Here is an 18,221-nt window from a genome sequence, read left to right on the forward strand (position 1 = left end):
TTTTCCAGTAATGTGTGATAAGTGGCACTTTGATCTATCCAGTTGCCTGAGTCAGAAACCTAGGAATCATTCTTGATGCCACAGAGTACCTTATTCGTAGGGAATACAAATTCATTTAACCCCCAAATCCTGTTGGGTTTATCTATAGCTAAAACTCTCAGTCCATCCACTACTTCTAATGTCTATTGCTACATACCTAGTTGAATACACTATCATCTCTCATTTTCACAACTAAAAGAAACTTATAATTATAATCCTTATTTATCTTTTGTATTGTTTTTGTTTTGTTTTGTTTATGACAGTCTTGCTATATAGCCCTTTAATCACTGAGTGTGTTTTAAACACAAATTCTGACCATAGTTCCACAGATTCCATACAAGTCAATATTAGAAACCCAGGCAGGTGAGATGACTCAGTGAGTAAAGGCACTTGTCACCTAGCCTGTTGAGCTGAGTTTGATATATGGAACCCACATGGTGGAAGGAGAGAACCAACTCCCACAGCACATCCTCTGACCTCCACACATGTACCCACACTCCCTCACGTACACAAATAAATAAATGTAATTTTTAAAAATTCTTATGGGACTCACAAAGTTTTCACTGAATGAAGGAGCAGAGGTCAGGGAATGGGTATATTATAGGAATTAAAAGAAAAAATGTTCTAACTTACTAGTGACCAAAAAAATCAAATGGAAACAAGAGCATGTACTATTTTTTAAACCTAGATTAAAAGGCTACATTTGCTATTTAGATTAGTAAATAGACTGACTGAGGTGATGTGCTGGGCCTGCACACTCACCTTCTGTTTCAGATGGCAGAGGAAGTAGACTCAGCCTTTAAAATAAGTATTATGACTAAAATTATTTGTGAACCATAGAAGTGTTCCACCCTAATGATTCTATTGCTAAATAAAGGAATCTAAGCAACTAATCCAAAATGTAGAAGAACACTATGCATAGATGTTTTCCAATGTATTGCTTAAAATGGTTGGAAAAAGAAAAAAGATAGCTCAGCAGATTAAGACACTTAACACCAAGACTGACCACCTGAGTTCAGTCCCAAGGACCTGCATGGTAGAAGGAGAGAAGCAATTCCCCCAATTTGTTCTCTGACCTCCATGTGAGGACATGTGCATGTGCATGCACACACACACACGTTAATTAATTAAAATAAGTAAACATGAAAAATAAAAAAATTGATAACAAAATGTATAGAAACACACAATTATAAATACACATATATTCCACCAGCACTGGATTAACAAATCATGATACCCTCTTACAAAACAAAATTATGCAATCAAAAAGTACAACAAAAATATATAGCAACATAGAAAATGTTTATAAGTATCCTTAATTATATTAGCTTCCATTATAATTGTATTTAATGTATGAGGTCAAATAAAAGAAAAGTGAATGAAGTCAAAGATGAGGAAGTGACGGGGTAGGGGCGGATCCCCGGGCTGCAATCCTCCAGACCCTCCTACCCTCAGCACCGCGAACGTAAAACACTTCTGCCTGCGGCTCCAGGCTCCTTTACGGCAGCCGGAAAAGACGTAAAGAAGGCGGGGCTGCGTTTTAGAAACCGGACCGTGAGGCTTTGCGCTTCCTCTTTCCAGCCAGCGGCAAGCCATGGGTGAGTGTTGCTGTGGGCCGGCCCCGGGTGCGTGGGTGAGTTCCATCCGTCTCCATCCTGCCCTGCAGCCCGATGTGGGGCATCTTCGGCCCGACCCTCGGCCACGAGCACCCGTGGGGAGCACCGGCCGTGGGTTTGGGCCGTCAAGGCCTCTTGCGGGCGCTCCCCAGGCTCCTGGTTGCGAGCGGCCCAAGATGGCCGCCGCGGGCTGCATGCGTATGATGACACCTGGGTATGCTGCAAACTCCTGACTGTGCAGTGGGGAGGCCAACCTTGGAGAGCTGAGCGTGCGGCCAGCGCGGAGCCGGGCCCCGGAATCGGTCAGCGGCCCGCCGAGTCCCGGTGGTTCAGGCTTCCGTTCCCGCTCCCACACACAGGCATCTCGCGAGACAACTGGCACAAGCGCCGCAAGACCGGGGGCAAAAGAAAGCCCTACCACAAGAAGAGGAAGTACGAGCTCGGACGGCCTGCTGCCAACACTAAGGTGGGGGAGCGCGTTCGGGGGCCTTACCCATTTGCGGTGTGTTTGGGGTCTTCAGCGGCTGCTGTAAAGTTCTTTGGTTTCTTTGTACTGGGCCTGGGCAGCCTCCATATGTCCACGTACTGAGTAAAATCCGGATGAGAGCATGGACTCTGAGCTTAGGGTCTAATGTAAAAGATGGTGCGTGGCAGGTTTTGAAGGGCGCCTAAACGGAACGGGCTCTTTTGTGGCAGTGCTCCAAACTTGCTATTTTTGTTATTTAAAGATCTACGGTGTTTGGGTGTCAGGTTGTTCCTTTTGGAGGTAACCAGAGTGATGAAAAAACCATCCTTAGGCGTGTGGTTATGGCCGTCTTGGTCACCTGTATGCCACTTGCCAATGCCAGGACTTGTCATAGTTAACACCGACTGTTGCCTCCACCTGTTCCAGGTTCCTCTCTCCTCTTCCTCTTCTTGATGACAAAGTTCCTGTCTCCTTCCATTTTCCAGATTGGCCCACGCCGCATGCATACAGTTAGAGTTCGAGGAGGCAATAAGAAGTACCGGGCCCTGAGATTGGATGTGGGGAACTTCTCCTGGGGCTCTGAGTGTGAGTAGGGTGTATCAAAGTACTTGAGTTCATGCAGTGCCCACAGAGGCCAGAGGTGGGTGCTGGGTCCCCTGGGAATGGAGTTATGATCGAATGTTAGCACCTATGTGGGTTCTGGGAATCGAACCCGGGTCTACTTGAAGGGCAACAAGAGTTCTTAACCACTGAGCCATCTCTTCAGCCCCCAGTTTTTCCCTTTCTAAAATACCATGGTAACCGGAGAATCCGCTTATTCAAATTTCTTAATGCTGTCTGGGGTTGTTCCTAGAGAGCTTGCCAAATAATCTCTGTGGTGAAGGGGATTGTGGGAGAGTTTATGCACCATGGCAGGATAAAGGCTCAGTGTTTCCTGCTGCCCTCCATCAGGAGTCTGGGTAAGGGTGATAAGGCTAGGTTGCCTATAGTTTACATGACTTGGTCTGACCGTTCATATGTGCTGGGGATGAAATCTGTGGTGGTCTACCACTTGCTGAGCTGCATCCTCGGCCATTTGATTGTGTACTTTCTCTTGTGGGCAGGTTGTACTCGAAAAACAAGGATCATTGATGTTGTCTACAATGCATCCAATAATGAGCTGGTCCGAACAAAGACCCTGGTGAAGAACTGCATCGTGCTCATTGACAGCACACCGTATCGACAGTGGTACGAGTCCCACTATGCACTGCCCCTGGGCCGCAAGAAGGGGGCCAAGCTGGTATGTGTTAATTTTCTTCAGGGGAGGGGGGGCTGCCTTCTTGTGATGAAAGTACTGTCCAGTTCTGCTACTGAAGGAAAGAGATGAATGCTTTCAGTGCTGAAGAAGGCAAGCATTAGGGCATTTGGGTTGAAGAAGTCTCTGACCTTCCTGGAGACAGTCACCTGTGTTCTCTACATTCAGACTCCTGAGGAGGAAGAGATTTTAAACAAAAAGCGATCCAAAAAAATTCAAAAGAAATACGATGAAAGGAAAAAGAATGCCAAAATCAGCAGTCTTCTGGAGGAGCAGTTCCAGCAGGGCAAGCTTCTTGGTAAGATGGCCATAGGGTTGGGGAAGCAGGAGATGGTGTGTATTCTACGTAAAAACTTTATTTTTTATTTTATGTGTATGCATGTATTGCCTGCACGTGGGTAAGTGCACCTGTGTTGTGCAATGCCCACGGAGGTCAGAAGAGACTGGAGCTACCGACAGTTGTTAATTGCCAAGTGGGTGCTGGGATTTGAACCTGAGTCTTTTGCAAGAACAGTCAGTGCTCTTAACCCCTGAGCCATCTCTCCAGCCCCATATTATGTTTTACCCTTGCCTGGTTCATTTGATTGCTGGGCACGTAGTCTAGCGGGCCTGCTGGGTGTTTTTGATCATGGGGTGCAGGCACAGGTGGCTCTATTTGATTGCTTTACTGGTGTGAAGGTGAAGAGGGAGGTCATACGTAGATGGCAACATTGGCCCGCATTTGGAATTTGGTCTCTGGGTCTCAGTATTTGGGGATGTTGATGCCCTGTGACTGGTGGTTCTGTCTCAGTGATGAAAACTTTGTCCAGTTCTGCTACTGACTTTTCAGTGATGATAAAGTGTATCTGAGGAGACAGTGGGCTTCATGTCTGCCCCCTGGGGTATCAGACCAACGTGCTTTGATCTGTCGGGATAGGTAGGTTGGGTGGGGCCTCCTGTCCTTTTGCTAAGGATCATCTACTCTCTTACAGCCTGCATTGCATCACGACCTGGCCAGTGTGGTAGAGCGGATGGCTACGTGCTAGAGGGCAAGGAGCTGGAGTTCTACCTGAGGAAGATCAGAGCCCGGAAAGGCAAATGAGTCACCCCAGCTCCTGTAATAAAGGTGTTGGTGCTGTCTGTATTGTCCGAGTATTCACCTGCTTTTTCCTGCTCTCTGGTTCTGTCTGCACAAAGCTGATGAGGTGATGCTTTGAACTCCTCACTTTTTGCTGTCCTGACCCCAGGTGACTAATTCATGTCCTTAAAGACCAGACCCCTGTCCAGAGTGAAGCTAGTATTCTCAGGTTTTTGTGGAAACCTGGGGCTCATTGATGTGGCATGTTAAGTAGAGACTATTGTGAACTCTTCCAGCCTTGGAATTCCCAGCAATATTGGAGTCCTGTCCAAATTATGGTTGTAATTTCAGGCCATAAAGGTTCTTAGTCTCTTTGCAAACCTGGTTTTTAAGGGTTCAGCTAAATTGTGTATGTGTGTTGGACATTAACCTTCATGCATATGGCTCTACCACTTAACATCAGCTAACCTGGGTTCTGGAAAATGACTTTCTGTTGAGAATGTTTTCTGTATTGAGCAAGTTACACATCAGGGAATGTTTTTTCTTTCTCCTCTTGTCACCCCAAATTAAAAATACGTGGGTGAGCCAGGCAAGGTGGCCCATGCCTTTAATCCCAGGAGGCAGAGGCAGGCTGATCTCTCTTGAGTTCAGGGTCAGCCTGGTCTACAGGGAGATCCTGTCTCCAAAAGGTCAAAAAAATAAATAGATGGATCCAGGAGTAGCTAAAGCAGAAAGATAAATTAAGATCAAGTGTTGAAGGCTAGGCCAGGCATGGAGGCACACCCTTTAGTTCCAGCGCTTGAAAGGCAGAAGCAGGTGGATCTCTTTGAGTTCCATGATGGGCCCCAGGCCTGTCAGGGCTGCGTAGTGAAACCTTACCTCAAAAAGGTATAGGGAAGTGCTGGAGAGATGGCTTAGCAGTTAAGAACGCTTATTGCAGAAGACCCAGGTTTGAGTCCCAGCACCCATTTGGCAGCTAACAACTGTCCATAGCTCCAGTTCCAGGGGATCTGACAGCCTCTTCTGTTTTCTGTGGGCATTACACAAGATGGGTGCACTTACCTACATGCAGACAATACACGCATACTCTTTTTAATGTGTATGCGTGTATTGTCTGCATGTAGGTAAGTGAACCCATCTTGTGTAATAGGTAAGTGCACCTGAGTTGTGCAATGCCTGTGCAGGTCAGAAGAGTCTGTCTGATAACCCAGGACTGGAGTTATGGAGAGTTGTTGTCACATGGATGCTGGGATTCAAACCTGGGTCTTCTGCAAGAACAACCAATGTTTTTAACCACTGACTCATCTCTCCAGCCTCAATAAGATACTTTTTAATGCTCCTATTTGCTTATTACTTGGGGGCAGTGGCACACATACGGAGGTCAGAAGACAGCTTTGTGAAGTGGTTCTAATTCGTGTTATCAGGCTTGCATAGCAATGGCTTTACTTAGCCATCTTGACGACCCAGATATTACCAATATTCATGAACCAGAAATAAGAGTACTTCCCCTACTTTTGTCTTTTTGAGACAGGGTCTCCCTGTAGCACCAGCTGTTCTGTAACTATGTATACCAGTCTGGCCTTGAATGCACAGAGGATCGGCCTGCCTCTGCCTCCTGGATTAAAGGCGTGCGCCACCACTCCGGGCTCCCTGCATGTCTTCTTTAGACAATGTTACCTTTCATACAGTGTTTAGAAAGGGCTCACAGGCTGCTTTGGAGAGTGATCAATCTTCATCCACATCACTTCTCTGCCTGTCCAGAGCAGGATTCACAGCAGCCAGAGGAAAGGGAAAGGTGGGAGGAGTGATGTGGCTGTCCGGCTGGTGCTGCCTCTGGCAGCACGTCGCCAAAGCCGAGCTCCAGGCATGCCTCTGGGTCCTGCTCCTCACAACCCTACTAGGGCAGGTAACTGCAGCCACATTGGGCCCGAATCTGGACGTCCCTGAGGGCTCCCCTTCAAACTCTTGGCCTCTAACACCTCGCCCTTCCCACAGGATTGTCCCGCCACCCAAGTCCCACGCTGTGGACCTGGTAGGCTCCAGGCCTGTACCAGCCCCAAATACTTTTTAAAAAAAGAACACTGAGCTGGGCATGGTAGCACACGCCTTTCTTTAATCCCAGCACTTGGGAGGCAGAGGCAGGTGGATCTCTGAGTTCAAGGCCAGCCTGGTCTCCATGGTGAATCCAGGATGGTTGGGGCTACAGGGAGACCCTGTCTCAAAAGACCACAAAAAAAAAAACCCACTGGCTACTCTTCTGAGGACCCAGGTTCAATTCCCAGCACCCACATGGCAGCTGACAGCTGTATGTAACTTCAGTTCCAGGGAATCCAACATTCTTCTGATTGTGGACATTACAAGACATGGATGCACTTAACTCTTACACATAAGATTTAAAAAAAATACATGGTTGCCAGGTGTGGTAACACCTATAATCCTAGCACTCTGGAGGCACTTGCACAAGTTTGAGGCCAGACGGGCTCTGCAGGAAGGCTTTGTCTCAAAAATACATTCACAGTGTTAAAGCATTGGGGGTGCAGAGGCAGGAGAACCTGGACTTGGCAGTGATCAAGAATTCCTAGTTTCCACAGAGAGACTGGACTGTCAGGACTAACCAGTATGAGGCAGAGTTTGGGGTTTTTGTTTGTTTTTGTTTTTTGTCTTTGAGACAGGGTCTCCCTGTAGCCCCAGCTGTCCTGGAACTCACTATGTAGACCAGACTGGCCTTGAACTCACAGAGATCTGTCTGCCTCCCGAGTGCTGGGATTAAAGGCCTGCGCCTGGCCTGAGTTTGCCCTTTTTTTTACAATAGTTACGTAAGATTATTGTGGTTATTAGTTACTATTGATCACAGGTTGCTAAGAAACCTAAAGGAGGTCACCAAGTTGTTTGAGAGGGATGCCTGATAGGACTACAGTCAGTAGATCACACGGATATAAGAAGGTTGGAGAGATGGCTCGGGTTAAGAACACTGACTGTTCTTGCAGAAGACTCGGGTTCAAATCCCAGCAGCCACGTGGCAGCTAACAACTGCCCATAACTCCAGTTCCAGGGGATCCAACAGCCTCTTCTGTACCCACGGCATTGCTCTTACGTACATGCAGGCAATACACGCATACACATAAAAGTAAAATATCTTGAAAAAATAAAAAGTACAGTGTTTTGTGTCTTCAGTGTTAATAACTTAGTTTGCAATTCCCAGAGAAGGTCTGGAGAAAGGAGTGAGGCCTATTCAATCTTATACAGGCTTTACACTTGGGTTGTTGGCTATGTTAAAATTCCTATACTTATAGAACAAATGTGGATTGTGCTGAAATTCTTTTCAGCTGGTAATGAGTTTCCTCTTAATGTGTCTCCCTAACTTTTCCTGTCTTTCTACCCTGCCTCTCTTTTTAATGGTGACAACAAATTGACAGTCCTGCCTTCATGCCACTCAATCTACCATTGAGATAACATTTGCAACCAAAGGTAATTCTTTTGTGTGGCTATGACTGATGTATGTAATTCACCTTAGTTTTGAGAGGGTCAGAGAACCTGTAGCTCATCAATCCAGCTAGACTGGCTGGCCAGTGAGCTCCAGGCATTCACCTGTCTCCAGTAATGGGGTTGTCTGGCTTTTATGTGGGTGCTTGGGCATCCAAGTTCAAGTCTTCATGCTTGCATGGCATATTTTACTGACCCCTCAAAGATCAGTTTTTGATTTTATATTTTGTGTTTTGAGTCAGGATCTTAGACATCCCTGGCTGTCCTTGTATACAGTTATGTGTTCAACTCAGGTTTGCCTGCCTCTGCTTCCCAAGTGCTGGGGTAACAGGTATAAGCTACCATACGTGGCCTACTTACTTCTTTGTAACAGGGTCTTGTTATTGTTAGCTCAAGCCTCAAACTTACTCTCTTCCTTCAATCTCCTGTAATAGGATTTTTTTTTTTTTTTTTGAGACAGGGTTTCTCTGTAGCCCCAGCTAGTCTGGAACTCACAGAGATCTGCCTGCCTCCCAAGTAGTGGGATTAAAGGCCACTAGACTGACTGTTCTTGAGATTAGGATGAACACATTTTCTCTTTCCATGAGGAAAGGACTGGGAAGTTCAGTATCTGGCCTTAGGGGAGAAACTTGTAGGGTAACATTGGTACTAGGTTTAGAGCACTTGTCAGCAGACAGGAATGAAGTGTTGAGGGGAGTTCCTGCAGTAGTAGCCCTCCTGAAGTTTCATCTGATATGGCAAGCTCCCAGGTGTTTTTTGTTTTTGAGACAGGGTCTCCCTGTAGCCCCAGCTAGCCTGGAACTCACTATGTAGACCAGGCTGGCTTTGCGCTCACAGAGATCTGTCTGCCCATGCCTCCCGAATCCTGGTCCCACTGCTCCCAGCTGGAATCATTTTTTTCTTGAGGCACTCTCACTAAATTAGCCTGCAGATGTGTGTGTGGTCTATGCTTGTAAAGGTGTGCTCATCTGTGGGCGTGTATGGTCTTCAGCTTTTTGGGTGTGTATGGGGGTGGGGATCCACAGAGGCCTCAAGAGGACATCAGATTCCCAGCAGCTGGAGTTACAAGTAGTTGTGAGCCCTCTGATTTGGGTGCTAAGAACTGAACTGGATCCTCTGGAAAAACATGCTCTCAACTGGCAGGCATAGCCTTCAATTCTTGGGGTATTTCTGAGATGGTCTCCCAAAGATCCACCTGCCTTTGCTTGAGTGCTGGGATTAAAGGTGTGTGCCTCCATGCCTGGCCCAGCTTATAATTCTTTTTAAGTTCATTTGGAGGGTGGTTGGCTGTGCACTGGAGGCCAAAGGACAAATTTGAGGAGTCCTAGTGATGAAAGAGGCTTGGCATCTTCTCAGCCTTGTACCCTAATCCCCCTTTAATTTTGTATATCTGAGTGTCTTTGCTGGTACCTGGGGAGGGTAAAAGAGGACATCAAACCCTAGGGACCTGGAGTTACAAGTGCGGGGATTGTCTCTCTAGACCTTTTTTTTTTTTTTAATTATTATCTCACTGTGTAGCCTTGGCTGGCATGGAATTCTGTATGTAGATGTACCACGTCTGAATGCTGGGAATAGACGTGCTATCACATCCAGCCTGATGACAGAATTTGGTCCTCTTCCTATACTGTCCAGTTTTCCCAGCTTTTATTTCCATCCTTTAACGTGAGAAATTTGCTCCTTTTGTTTGCATTTCAGGTTTTTTTTTTTCTGCAGCTTCAGGAAAACCAGGGTACATGTTGTCTGCCACCTCCAGTACATAGAAAACTACAGCAGTGTACTAGGTGCTTAGGTGTGTGTGGAATTAATAAATGGGGAAGAAGGTCTCATTGTGTTCACAGTGTCTTAGAACTCAAAGTAGTACAAAATCCAATTAGTTTATCAATTTAGTTATAGTATAGACTTCTGTGTGAATAGATTGTAAGATTGATTAAAAGATCAATTCCTTTTGTGAAGCCAAGTACTGGCCTAGGTCTTTAAAAACCTGACTACTGGGGCTGGAGAGATGGCTCAGCAGTTAAGAACACTGACTGTTCTTGCGGAAGAGCTGGATTCGATTCCCAGCACCCACATGGCAGCTAACTTCTGTCTTCCACGGGCATTGCACGACACGGATGCACTAACGTACATAAAAATAATGGATAAAATATTTTTTTAAAAAAACACCTGTTGCTCGGCGTGGTGGCACACACCTTTAATCCCAGCACTTGGGAGGGAGAGGCAGGCAGATCTCTGTGAGTTCGAGGCCAGCCTGGTCTACGTAATGAGTTCCAGGACAGCTGGGGCTACAAGGAGACCCTGTCTCAAGACAAAAAAAAAACCTGTTGTGCTTCAGAAATGGCTTAATGGGTGAAGCACATGCCATGCAAAAGTGAAGACCAGAGTTTGAATTCCCCAGAACCCATGTAAATGCTAGGTGGGTATGGCACCTTATTCATGATCCCAGCACTTTGGAGGTAGAGATGGGATCCCCAGAGCATGCTGACCAGCCAAATCAGTGAATGGAGTCGCCCTGCCTCAATATATAAGGTAGAAAAAGACACCCATGTAATGTCTAGCCCCAAATGCTGGGATTAAAGGTGTGCACCACCACACCCAGCAAATATTTTATTTTTTTGGTCTTTTTGAGAGGTCTCCCTGTAGCCCCAGCTGTCCTGAATTCACTATGGAGACCGGGCTGCCCTCTAACAGATCTGCCTGCCTCTGCCTCCCGAGTGCTGGGATTAAAGGCGTGCGCCACCATGCCTGGCCATAAAGATATTTTAATACAGGGTTAAGTACCACAAAGGTTATGAGAAAAGCACTCAAACTAAGACAGATCCAAAAGCTGGGCTTGGTGGCTTTAGTTCTGCACTCAGAAGGTGGAGTCAGAGTTCAAGGCCATCCAGGGCTACGTAGACTTAATTTTTTATGAGTGTTTGCCTGCATCTATATGAGTGCACCCATGTCATGCAATGCTGGAGGTTAGAAGAGGGCTTCTGATTCCCCTGAACTGGAGTTAAGGACGGTTTGTAGCCGCCATGTGGGTGCTGGGAATCGAATCTGGGTCCTCTGCAAGAGCAGTCAGTGCTCTTAACCACTGAGCCATCTCTCCAGCCCAGACTGTCTTAAAAAAAGTGCACGCCTTTAATCCCAGCAGGTGGATCTCTGTGAGTTCAAGGCCAGCCTGGTCTACATACTTCCAGGACAGCTGGGGCTACAGGGAGACCCTGTCTCAAAAAGACCCCCCCCCCAAAAAAAATGCACAGTGGCCCTGGCCTATAATTTTAGCTACTTAGAAGGTTGATGCAGGATTGAAAGTTCAAGGTCAGCCTGAGCAATTTATTGAGATCATGTCTACACTCCAGTGTTTCCCTCTTCTGTGTTAGTTTCCCTTTCATCTTGTCAGGTCTGTCATTCACCAGTTCTTTGTGTGGACATGAGTTTATAAAGCAGGACTCGGGAGCAGTGCGTGGTGGTGCACACCTTTAATCACAGGATCTATACAGGTCCAGGCTCAGTTGTCCAACTCCCACCTGGCTCACTATGGACACAGACTTGTTCTCTTAAACTCCCCATTTGGTTGCGAGAACAAGAAGAGACTACTAGGGTGTGTGGTATAGGACTGCTTGTTTAACCGGCCTCTGGGGTAAATTCTCAAACCCTGCTCCACCTTTACCCTAGGCAAATGTCAAATCAATTTAAAAAATTGTAACTGCGCAAGTGATAAGTGGATATATTCGCTTAGTAAAGAAAGGCTTGAGCATTACAGAATAAGTTCCGTCAACGCAAATACTGACCCACCATCCGAGTGAGCAAGGTTAGCAGGGTAAGAAAAGTACATCCTCCCGTTTTCTCAGGCTGTTGCCCCTTAGGCCAGCAGCACAGCATCCTCTCAGAACTTGGAAATGCATTTCCTGAATTCAACCCCAAATCAAATGCAGCAGAAAGGCTGGGACTGACTCTGGACAGTGGGCAGGACCACAGAAATCTCGGTATTTTGGATCACGGGCCTAACTCCCTGTTGGCTGGTAATGAGAAATCACTTGTCTTCATTTTTGTTGTCTTTACCATTCTAACTTCACCTCCCCAAACAACCCACCCTACCTTCTCTTATACTAGTGGAGATACACCCCTACCCCCGGCTCTGACAAACTTTAGTCCACCATCTTTGCTTTCAAGGGCCAGCCCTATCCAGGAAAAACTGCTTTGAGCCCTGGCTGACAGGATAGAGCGCTCCTGGAAGAAAGCTTGGAGGCCAGGGGCAAAAAGGAGAGCCTCAGGGCTCCAGGGCCTCATCCCCACATTCTGCAGCCTCCTCAATTGGTCCAGCGACCTCTTGGCTGCCTTCCTCTACCCTGAAGCGCAGCACGTGTGGGGTCCTGGGGGCACCACGCATGCGCCCAAAGTTCCGAAGGCTGATAGCAGGTGAGGGTGCTCCAGTGCCCAGGAGGCGGCCCAGCAGTGGGGTCTGTGCAGCAGGCAAGGGTTGGGCCAGCCTCGGGGACATCTCCACCTGCATGCTTTGCTCTGGGTCATCACTCATGCTGGCAGAGCAGGGAGGGGAAGGAGTAAACTTGTGTCCCCAGGAGTCATTTGTGTTCCCAGAGGGTGGCCAGCTCAAATTCCAACTCACCGCAAGTTGAAGGTGGAGCCTAGGAAGGAAGGCCTTAGCGACTCAGCAGCGGTGGCCACAGTGTAGGGTGGCTGCGGTTGGTCCTCATCCCAGTACTGGTCCTTCTCTGCTGGAGGCAGGTTCTGGTACATGTCATCCACAGATAGCAGGGACACCTGGCCCAACAGGAAGGCAAGCAGCAGGCTACAAGGTTGTCTCCTCTCCACACCTGGGTTGACAGCCTGTGCCCCCAGACTGTTATCCCACAACTCAACCTGCAAGTTTCGGTCTATGAGCTGATTGGTCTCGAAGTCGTCGTCATCCTCACCAAAGGGGTTAATGAGCTGTTCAGCTACCTGTAAATTGCAAAGATGGTGTCTTAGGCCTAGAGCCCTACTCCTTGGTCCCATCGTTAAGGTGTGATTATCAGTGCCCATGTCCCTACAGAGTGGGCTGGCATGACCGTCCAAAGTGCCCACCTTGAGCCAACCAGCGTAGAAGAAGAATTGCAGTAATGTGGTGAGAGGCACATACATGTCCAGGTCCCCCAGTGCTGGTGAAGCCTTATCTGGGTCCAGAGGCCCCTGAGGTTTGGTAGCTCCTGGTTCTGGCTCCACAAACTGGCGGCCAACCAGGGAAAGGGTGAAGAAGGAGTATACAGCTATGGTCACAACCTGGAAAAAGGAAAACCAGGGCCAGAGTGTGGTGCACTGAACCAGACAAATATGCTTGCCTCTGAGGACCTGAGAGGAGGCTGTAATAAACCGGTATTGGGTGGGGGCATCAGTGGGGTCAGGGTTATCTTGGGGGCAGAGGAAGGCTTTGAGGATACCCTTCGCTGTTGAATGCCTCATGGGACTGAATTGGCCCATGTGAAGGACTAGCTCTAATTCTCAGTATTTCATACAGAACAGGGCAGCCAGTAGGGACTGGGAAGATAAGCAGTTACTTGAGTGTAGACGAGGGGGATACTGATCCAGTCATAGTGGAACAGCATGCTGCACTTGGCACGATACTTGTTCAGCTCCTGGAGAAAGAAGAGATCGGTGGAGACAAGGAAGATGAGGAAGAGGATGGGAGCCCAGCACAAAGCAGACATGGGGCAGGCCTGTGGTTCATCTGCTCTGGTGTTACAGGGATGGGCTGCTTAGGACAGGAAGCAATTTGGCAGAAGCTGCAAACATTCTAGACCTGAAGCAAGAATGACTGGATCCAGCTCCACTAATCAGCTGTATGAGGGACTTTTTGACTCTGCTCAGTGGAAAGGGAATGATAATAGCCTGTCTCAAGGGCTGCTTTGAGGACTAAATGAGTCAATACAAGTACATGTTTCCAAAGTGCATGATAATTGGGTCTGGTGGCTCATGCCTGCAATGCTAGCACTTGGGAGACTGGCAGGATTGCCATGGGTTCAAGGCTAGCCTGGGCAAAATAGTTCTAAGTAAACATGGGCTATAGAGAATAATCTTGTCTCAAAAAAAGTGTGGTGTATAGTTTGTGCCAGTTAAGTGTTAAATAATATTTATTGTTTTGAGGAGTCTCCCTGTAGCCCCAGCTGTCCTGGAATTCACTGTATAGACCAGGCTGGCCTTGAACTCAGAGATCTGCCTGCTTCTGCCTCCCAAGTGCTGGGACTACAGGTGTGCACCACCATGCCCAGCTTTAGGGTTTTTTGTTTTTTTTTTTTAAGACAGTCTCACTATATAGTCTTGACAGGCCACAAACTCACTATGTAGCACAAGCTGGCCTGAATCTCACAGAAATCCAACTCTGGCATTAAAGGCATGCATCAGCATGCCCAACCTGTTATTATTTTGAAGTTATAGGGAGGGGAGCCAAGGGTTCAAATTCTAAATTGACTTACTTCCAGAAGGAGACAGAGAGTAATGTCATCACGGATTCGCCCCTCCCTTCGTGCCTGGGCGGCCAGGTTAGTGAACCAAACACAAGGGACCCAGTACTTGTTGAAGTCCGATTTCAGACTTTCAAACTTTTTTCTCTCTTCCTGAGACATGAAACCTGTGAGGGGGAAAAGGGTAGGGTGCACACACATCCTCTGCTCCCAGGGGTTGCAAGTGACCCAACATATGGCTATCCTTCCTTGCACCCACTGGCAGCCCAGGAACTCTGGAGCGCCCTCTAAGGATCAGACCTCCCCATCCCAGGAAGCCCCTGACCCAAGGCTCCCCTGCCCAGCCAGACATGGCACCTGCATCCACTATGTGCTCCATGGTGGGGAAACGTTTGAGCACTCGGGTGCTCACAGAGCGCAGCACCAGCACTGATGCCAGGTTGGCATAACGGATAAGTGTTCGGCGTAGCAGACGGCCACGCTGGTCCACACCATGCACGCTGGCTGAGATGACACACATCAACTGGTCCGGCAGCGGGATGCTTGTATACTGAGACCACCAGCGGTTCACCACCAGACTCACATAGAAGCCTGGTGGGTGGGCCACCATGAATGATGGGGACAGGAGGAAGCATTGAGGGGCTATAGGGGACTGCCAGGCCTTGAAAGGGGGACAGGTATGACATTAGGCTCTAGTGCTCTTCTGGTCCCACTGTGTTGCTGGGACAGGACAGGCCAGAAGGAGGAAGTGAGTGCAAACTTCCAGGGAAGAGGGGAAGTGTGAGTTTAAAGTCAGGCAATGATTGAGTCTAAGACCTGCTCTCCATGAGGGTGGGGAGGGGGCTATCCCTTCTCTCCAACTCTCCTCCAGTACCCAGAGTAGGGTTATGAGGCCAGTCCATGTTTTATGCCAGTACAGACAGGGTTCAGCAAGTGACAAGCAAGGAGTGACCCTGAGGAAACTCTGGACCCAGGCTTCAGCCCCTGTGTCTACTGGTTGAGTCAGGCCATGCTGCCCAGAATTGTCAACCCAAATGTCAGAGAAGATGGTCAGGTAATAGGAAGAACTAGAAGGGGCTTCACCTAGTACAAATGACAGGGGGATGAGGTCTGCTGAGCGGTTGCAGTATCGGGCCACCTGAGCATACACGTGCTTCTGCTCCTGGGTCAGCAACAGCCTAGGGGAGATCAGGTGTAAGCCTGGGCTGGAGGAAAGTGGGCACTGCAGGCCCCCACAGGCTAGGGCTCAGAGCTACCCTTACCGGTAAGTGATGCTGAGCACAGCATACAAGGCGATGAACAGCAGGAACTCCTTGTAGAGGAGCTTGTAGATGCTGCCTCTCCAGCGGAGGAGCAGGCCAGAGAAGGCTCCAAAGCGGGCCTCCGCCACTTTGAGGGTGTAAGAAACCGTCATGGTACTAGGGCCTGGGGCAGAAGGTCACAGAACTGTCCTCTTGACTTGCCTTCTCATCACTAAACTTCACACCCCAGGCAGCCGTCCTTCACCTCTGTGTCTGTAGACAAGGGGCTAGAAAGCTGCAGGGTAGACAGAGTACAACCAATCTGCAGAACATAGGAAGCCAGGGCAGAGTTAGACAAAATGGAGCTGAGCTCTGCCCTACACACATGAGGCTTTCCTCAGCTCTTCTGCCTGTGGAGCTGGGATAACTAGATCCTGAACTGTTGTGGACAAGAGCCTCAACTTGCTGAGAGTGGTGGTGTAAGCTTGTAATCCAAGCACTCAGAAAGCTGAGACAGGAGGATCATGAATGAGTTCAAGACCAGCTTGTGCTACATAGAAAGCCCTTATCTCAAAACAGGCCTAACTCTTAATACAGAGCCACCACCTTTCCTTGGAATCTAATTACCTGGTCTTACAAGCCCCAGGGCCCTCATTCCCACCCACACCTCCTTACCTTCTCTGAGCAGAAGCCTGGAATAACGAGACCAGACTTCACTCTTCACACTCCTAAGTAGCTGCTGGATCCATAAAGTTAGGTTGAAGTGGAATGGATGCTATCATTGATGGATTGAGGTTGTCATCTAGCTGGTCCTGGGAACTGGGTGTGTGTTACTATTCCTGCAGGGCTGGGCTGGCCTTTGGCAAAAGTGCCATATGTTCTGATCCCACAGCTGACACAAGTGACACCGTGTCCCTTAAGTAGGGACAATAGGGATTACTGTCCCACGCTCCAGGTGAGATGACAGTTGCAGGGTGAACTGTTATAATATCAGCTGCTGATCACAGAGTCCTGACAGACACTATACCAGGGACCCTACTTATCTACTCATGGACTCCTCACTGTAGCCTCACAAGGTCAAAATCATCCCAATTGCACAGATTAGGTTCAAAGAGGCATATGATCACACAGCCAGGTCAGGTTTGAGTAAAAAGCCACAGCTGCTGGGCTTCAAAGGCTGGGAGATTCTCAAATGGGTATAGAGCGGGACTTGAGCACTATGATCAGGGTACTCAGCACCAGTGCCAGGCCTCTGGTCCAGGGTTGGAGTGCTGACCAAGCCCTTCCCTAGTCTCATGAATAAGGTTAGAGAGGCTACAGATCTGGGAATTCAGACCACAGTGCACATACCTGTAAGCTCTGTGTCCAACATCTTGACTCCTAGATGTTCTCAGGCTCTTTGTGTTTTATTTAAAAAAATTTTTTTGGTCTTTTTGAGACAGGGACTCCCTGTAGCCCCCTGCTGGTCTGGAACTCACTCTGTAGACCAGGCTGGCCTCAAACTCATAGATCCACCTGCCTCTGGCTGGGATTAAAAGCGTGCACCACCACACCCAGCTTATTTAAAATTTTTATTATAGCTTTGTGTTTGTGTGTCTGTGTGCACACACACACAAATGTGCATGTGCATACACGTATCATGTTGCATGTGTGGAGGTCAGAAGACAACTTGTGGGAGTCCAGGCATCCATTCTCTTCTTCCACCATGTGGATCCTGGGAATTGAACTCGGATTGTCAAGCTTCGCAGTAGGCACCTTTACTCACTGAGCCATCTCCCTGGCCTTTCCAGGCTCTTTGTGTTTGTTGTTTTGATTGATTGATTGATTGATTGATTGATTGATTGATTGATTTTGCTTCTTGAGACAGGATGTCACTATGAAGCCCAGATAGGCCTGGAGTATATCATCCTCCTGCCTCAGTTTCCTAATTGATGGGATACTAAGGGGTGGTCTTCATTTCTTCATCTGTCAAGCAGAGGAAATAAAACCCATGATCAAATTCGAAACAGAACATTAAAATTGGGAGAGATCTAGGTAGCTCCTTTACCCTTGCAGTGCTGAGGTTATCTGTCTAATCCCACAAGTGGCATCTGCCTCTCACCTGCCTTAGGAGACTCCTACCCACACTGTGAGCTGGTTCTCACCTGCAAGTGTTTCCCAAAAAGGAGAGGCATGGATACAAGAGCCTGACATTCAGGAGACCCTGTCTCAACCCCCACTTCCCCAACACACACACAATCAAAGTGAGGGGGAACTCATTTGGACTTCCTTTTTTCTCTTTTTATTTTTTGAAACAGAGTCTCCCTGTAACCCCAGCTGACCTGGAACTCCCTATGTAGACCAGGCTGGACTTGATCTCACAGAGATCCAACTGATTCTGCCTTCTGAATGCTGGGATTAAGGCATGCACCACCACACCTGGCATGGACTCCTTTTGAGTGCTGTAGTCAAAGTAGATTTATCTTACAGTTGTTTGCCAGTGAAGATCAGCCATTGCTAATTAGGAGGAATCCTAAACCTGGATCTTGGCCTGCCCTTCCTTCCCTTCCTTCCTTCCTTCCTTCCTTCCTTCCTTCCTTCCT

The 18,221-nt window shown here is 48.0% G+C and overlaps 2 protein-coding genes and 4 non-coding genes across 6 annotated transcripts; 5 read left to right on the plus strand and 1 right to left on the minus strand.

Annotated features, from left to right (window-relative positions):
* Positions 1–1,487: 1,487 nt before the first annotated feature.
* Positions 1,488–4,541, plus strand: Rps8 (ribosomal protein S8). The gene is made up of 6 exons (XM_008848846.3): positions 1,488–1,637; positions 2,015–2,121; positions 2,607–2,706; positions 3,225–3,400; positions 3,584–3,713; positions 4,387–4,541. Exons 1-6 carry the CDS (start codon positions 1,634–1,636, stop codon positions 4,494–4,496), a joined length of 627 nt encoding a protein of 208 aa, XP_008847068.1. The 5' UTR covers positions 1,488–1,633; the 3' UTR covers positions 4,497–4,541.
* On the plus strand, positions 1,851–1,929 carry LOC115066918. The gene has a single exon (XR_003846362.1). It is a non-coding gene; the product is annotated as a small nucleolar RNA SNORD55/SNORD39 (small nucleolar RNA).
* Positions 2,424–2,531, plus strand: LOC115066921. Its single transcript, XR_003846365.1, has one exon. It is a non-coding gene; the product is annotated as a small nucleolar RNA SNORD46 (small nucleolar RNA).
* LOC115066920 lies at positions 3,439–3,507 on the plus strand. The gene has a single exon (XR_003846364.1). It is a non-coding gene; the product is annotated as a small nucleolar RNA SNORD38 (small nucleolar RNA).
* Positions 4,200–4,269, plus strand: LOC115066919. Its single transcript, XR_003846363.1, has one exon. It is a non-coding gene; the product is annotated as a small nucleolar RNA SNORD38 (small nucleolar RNA).
* Positions 4,542–12,210: 7,669 nt separating the features above from the next.
* Positions 12,211–15,812, minus strand: Best4 (bestrophin 4). The gene is made up of 9 exons (XM_008848848.1): positions 15,661–15,812; positions 15,482–15,576; positions 14,756–14,989; positions 14,411–14,565; positions 13,496–13,573; positions 13,026–13,220; positions 12,822–12,902; positions 12,568–12,722; positions 12,211–12,478 (listed from the first exon to the last, which is right to left on the minus strand). Exons 1-9 carry the CDS (start codon positions 15,810–15,812, stop codon positions 12,211–12,213), a joined length of 1,413 nt encoding a protein of 470 aa, XP_008847070.1.
* Between the last annotated feature and the right edge of the window lie 2,409 nt (positions 15,813–18,221).

Source organism: Nannospalax galili, unplaced genomic scaffold (assembly GCF_000622305.1).
Source record: "Nannospalax galili isolate Female #2095 unplaced genomic scaffold, S.galili_v1.0 scaffold1664, whole genome shotgun sequence".
Taxonomy (NCBI): domain Eukaryota; kingdom Metazoa; phylum Chordata; class Mammalia; order Rodentia; family Spalacidae; genus Nannospalax; species Nannospalax galili.

Coding starts and splice junctions, on each gene's coding strand:
- Rps8 (XM_008848846.3), top strand. Junction 2,707..3,224: donor CTTCTCCTGGGGCTCTGAGT/GTGAGTAGGGTG, acceptor TCTTGTGGGCAG/GTTGTACTCGAAAAACAAGG. Junction 3,401..3,583: donor GCAAGAAGGGGGCCAAGCTG/GTATGTGTTAAT, acceptor CTCTACATTCAG/ACTCCTGAGGAGGAAGAGAT.
- Best4 (XM_008848848.1), bottom strand. CDS start 15,812: ATGACGGTTTCTTACACCCTCAAAGTGGCGGAGGCCCGCTTTGGAGCC. Junction 13,574..14,410: donor CTCTCTGTCTCCTTCTGGAA/GTAAGTCAATTT, acceptor TTCTTTCTCCAG/GAGCTGAACAAGTATCGTGC. Junction 13,221..13,495: donor TCCCCCTCGTCTACACTCAA/GTAACTGCTTAT, acceptor TCCTTTTTCCAG/GTTGTGACCATAGCTGTATA.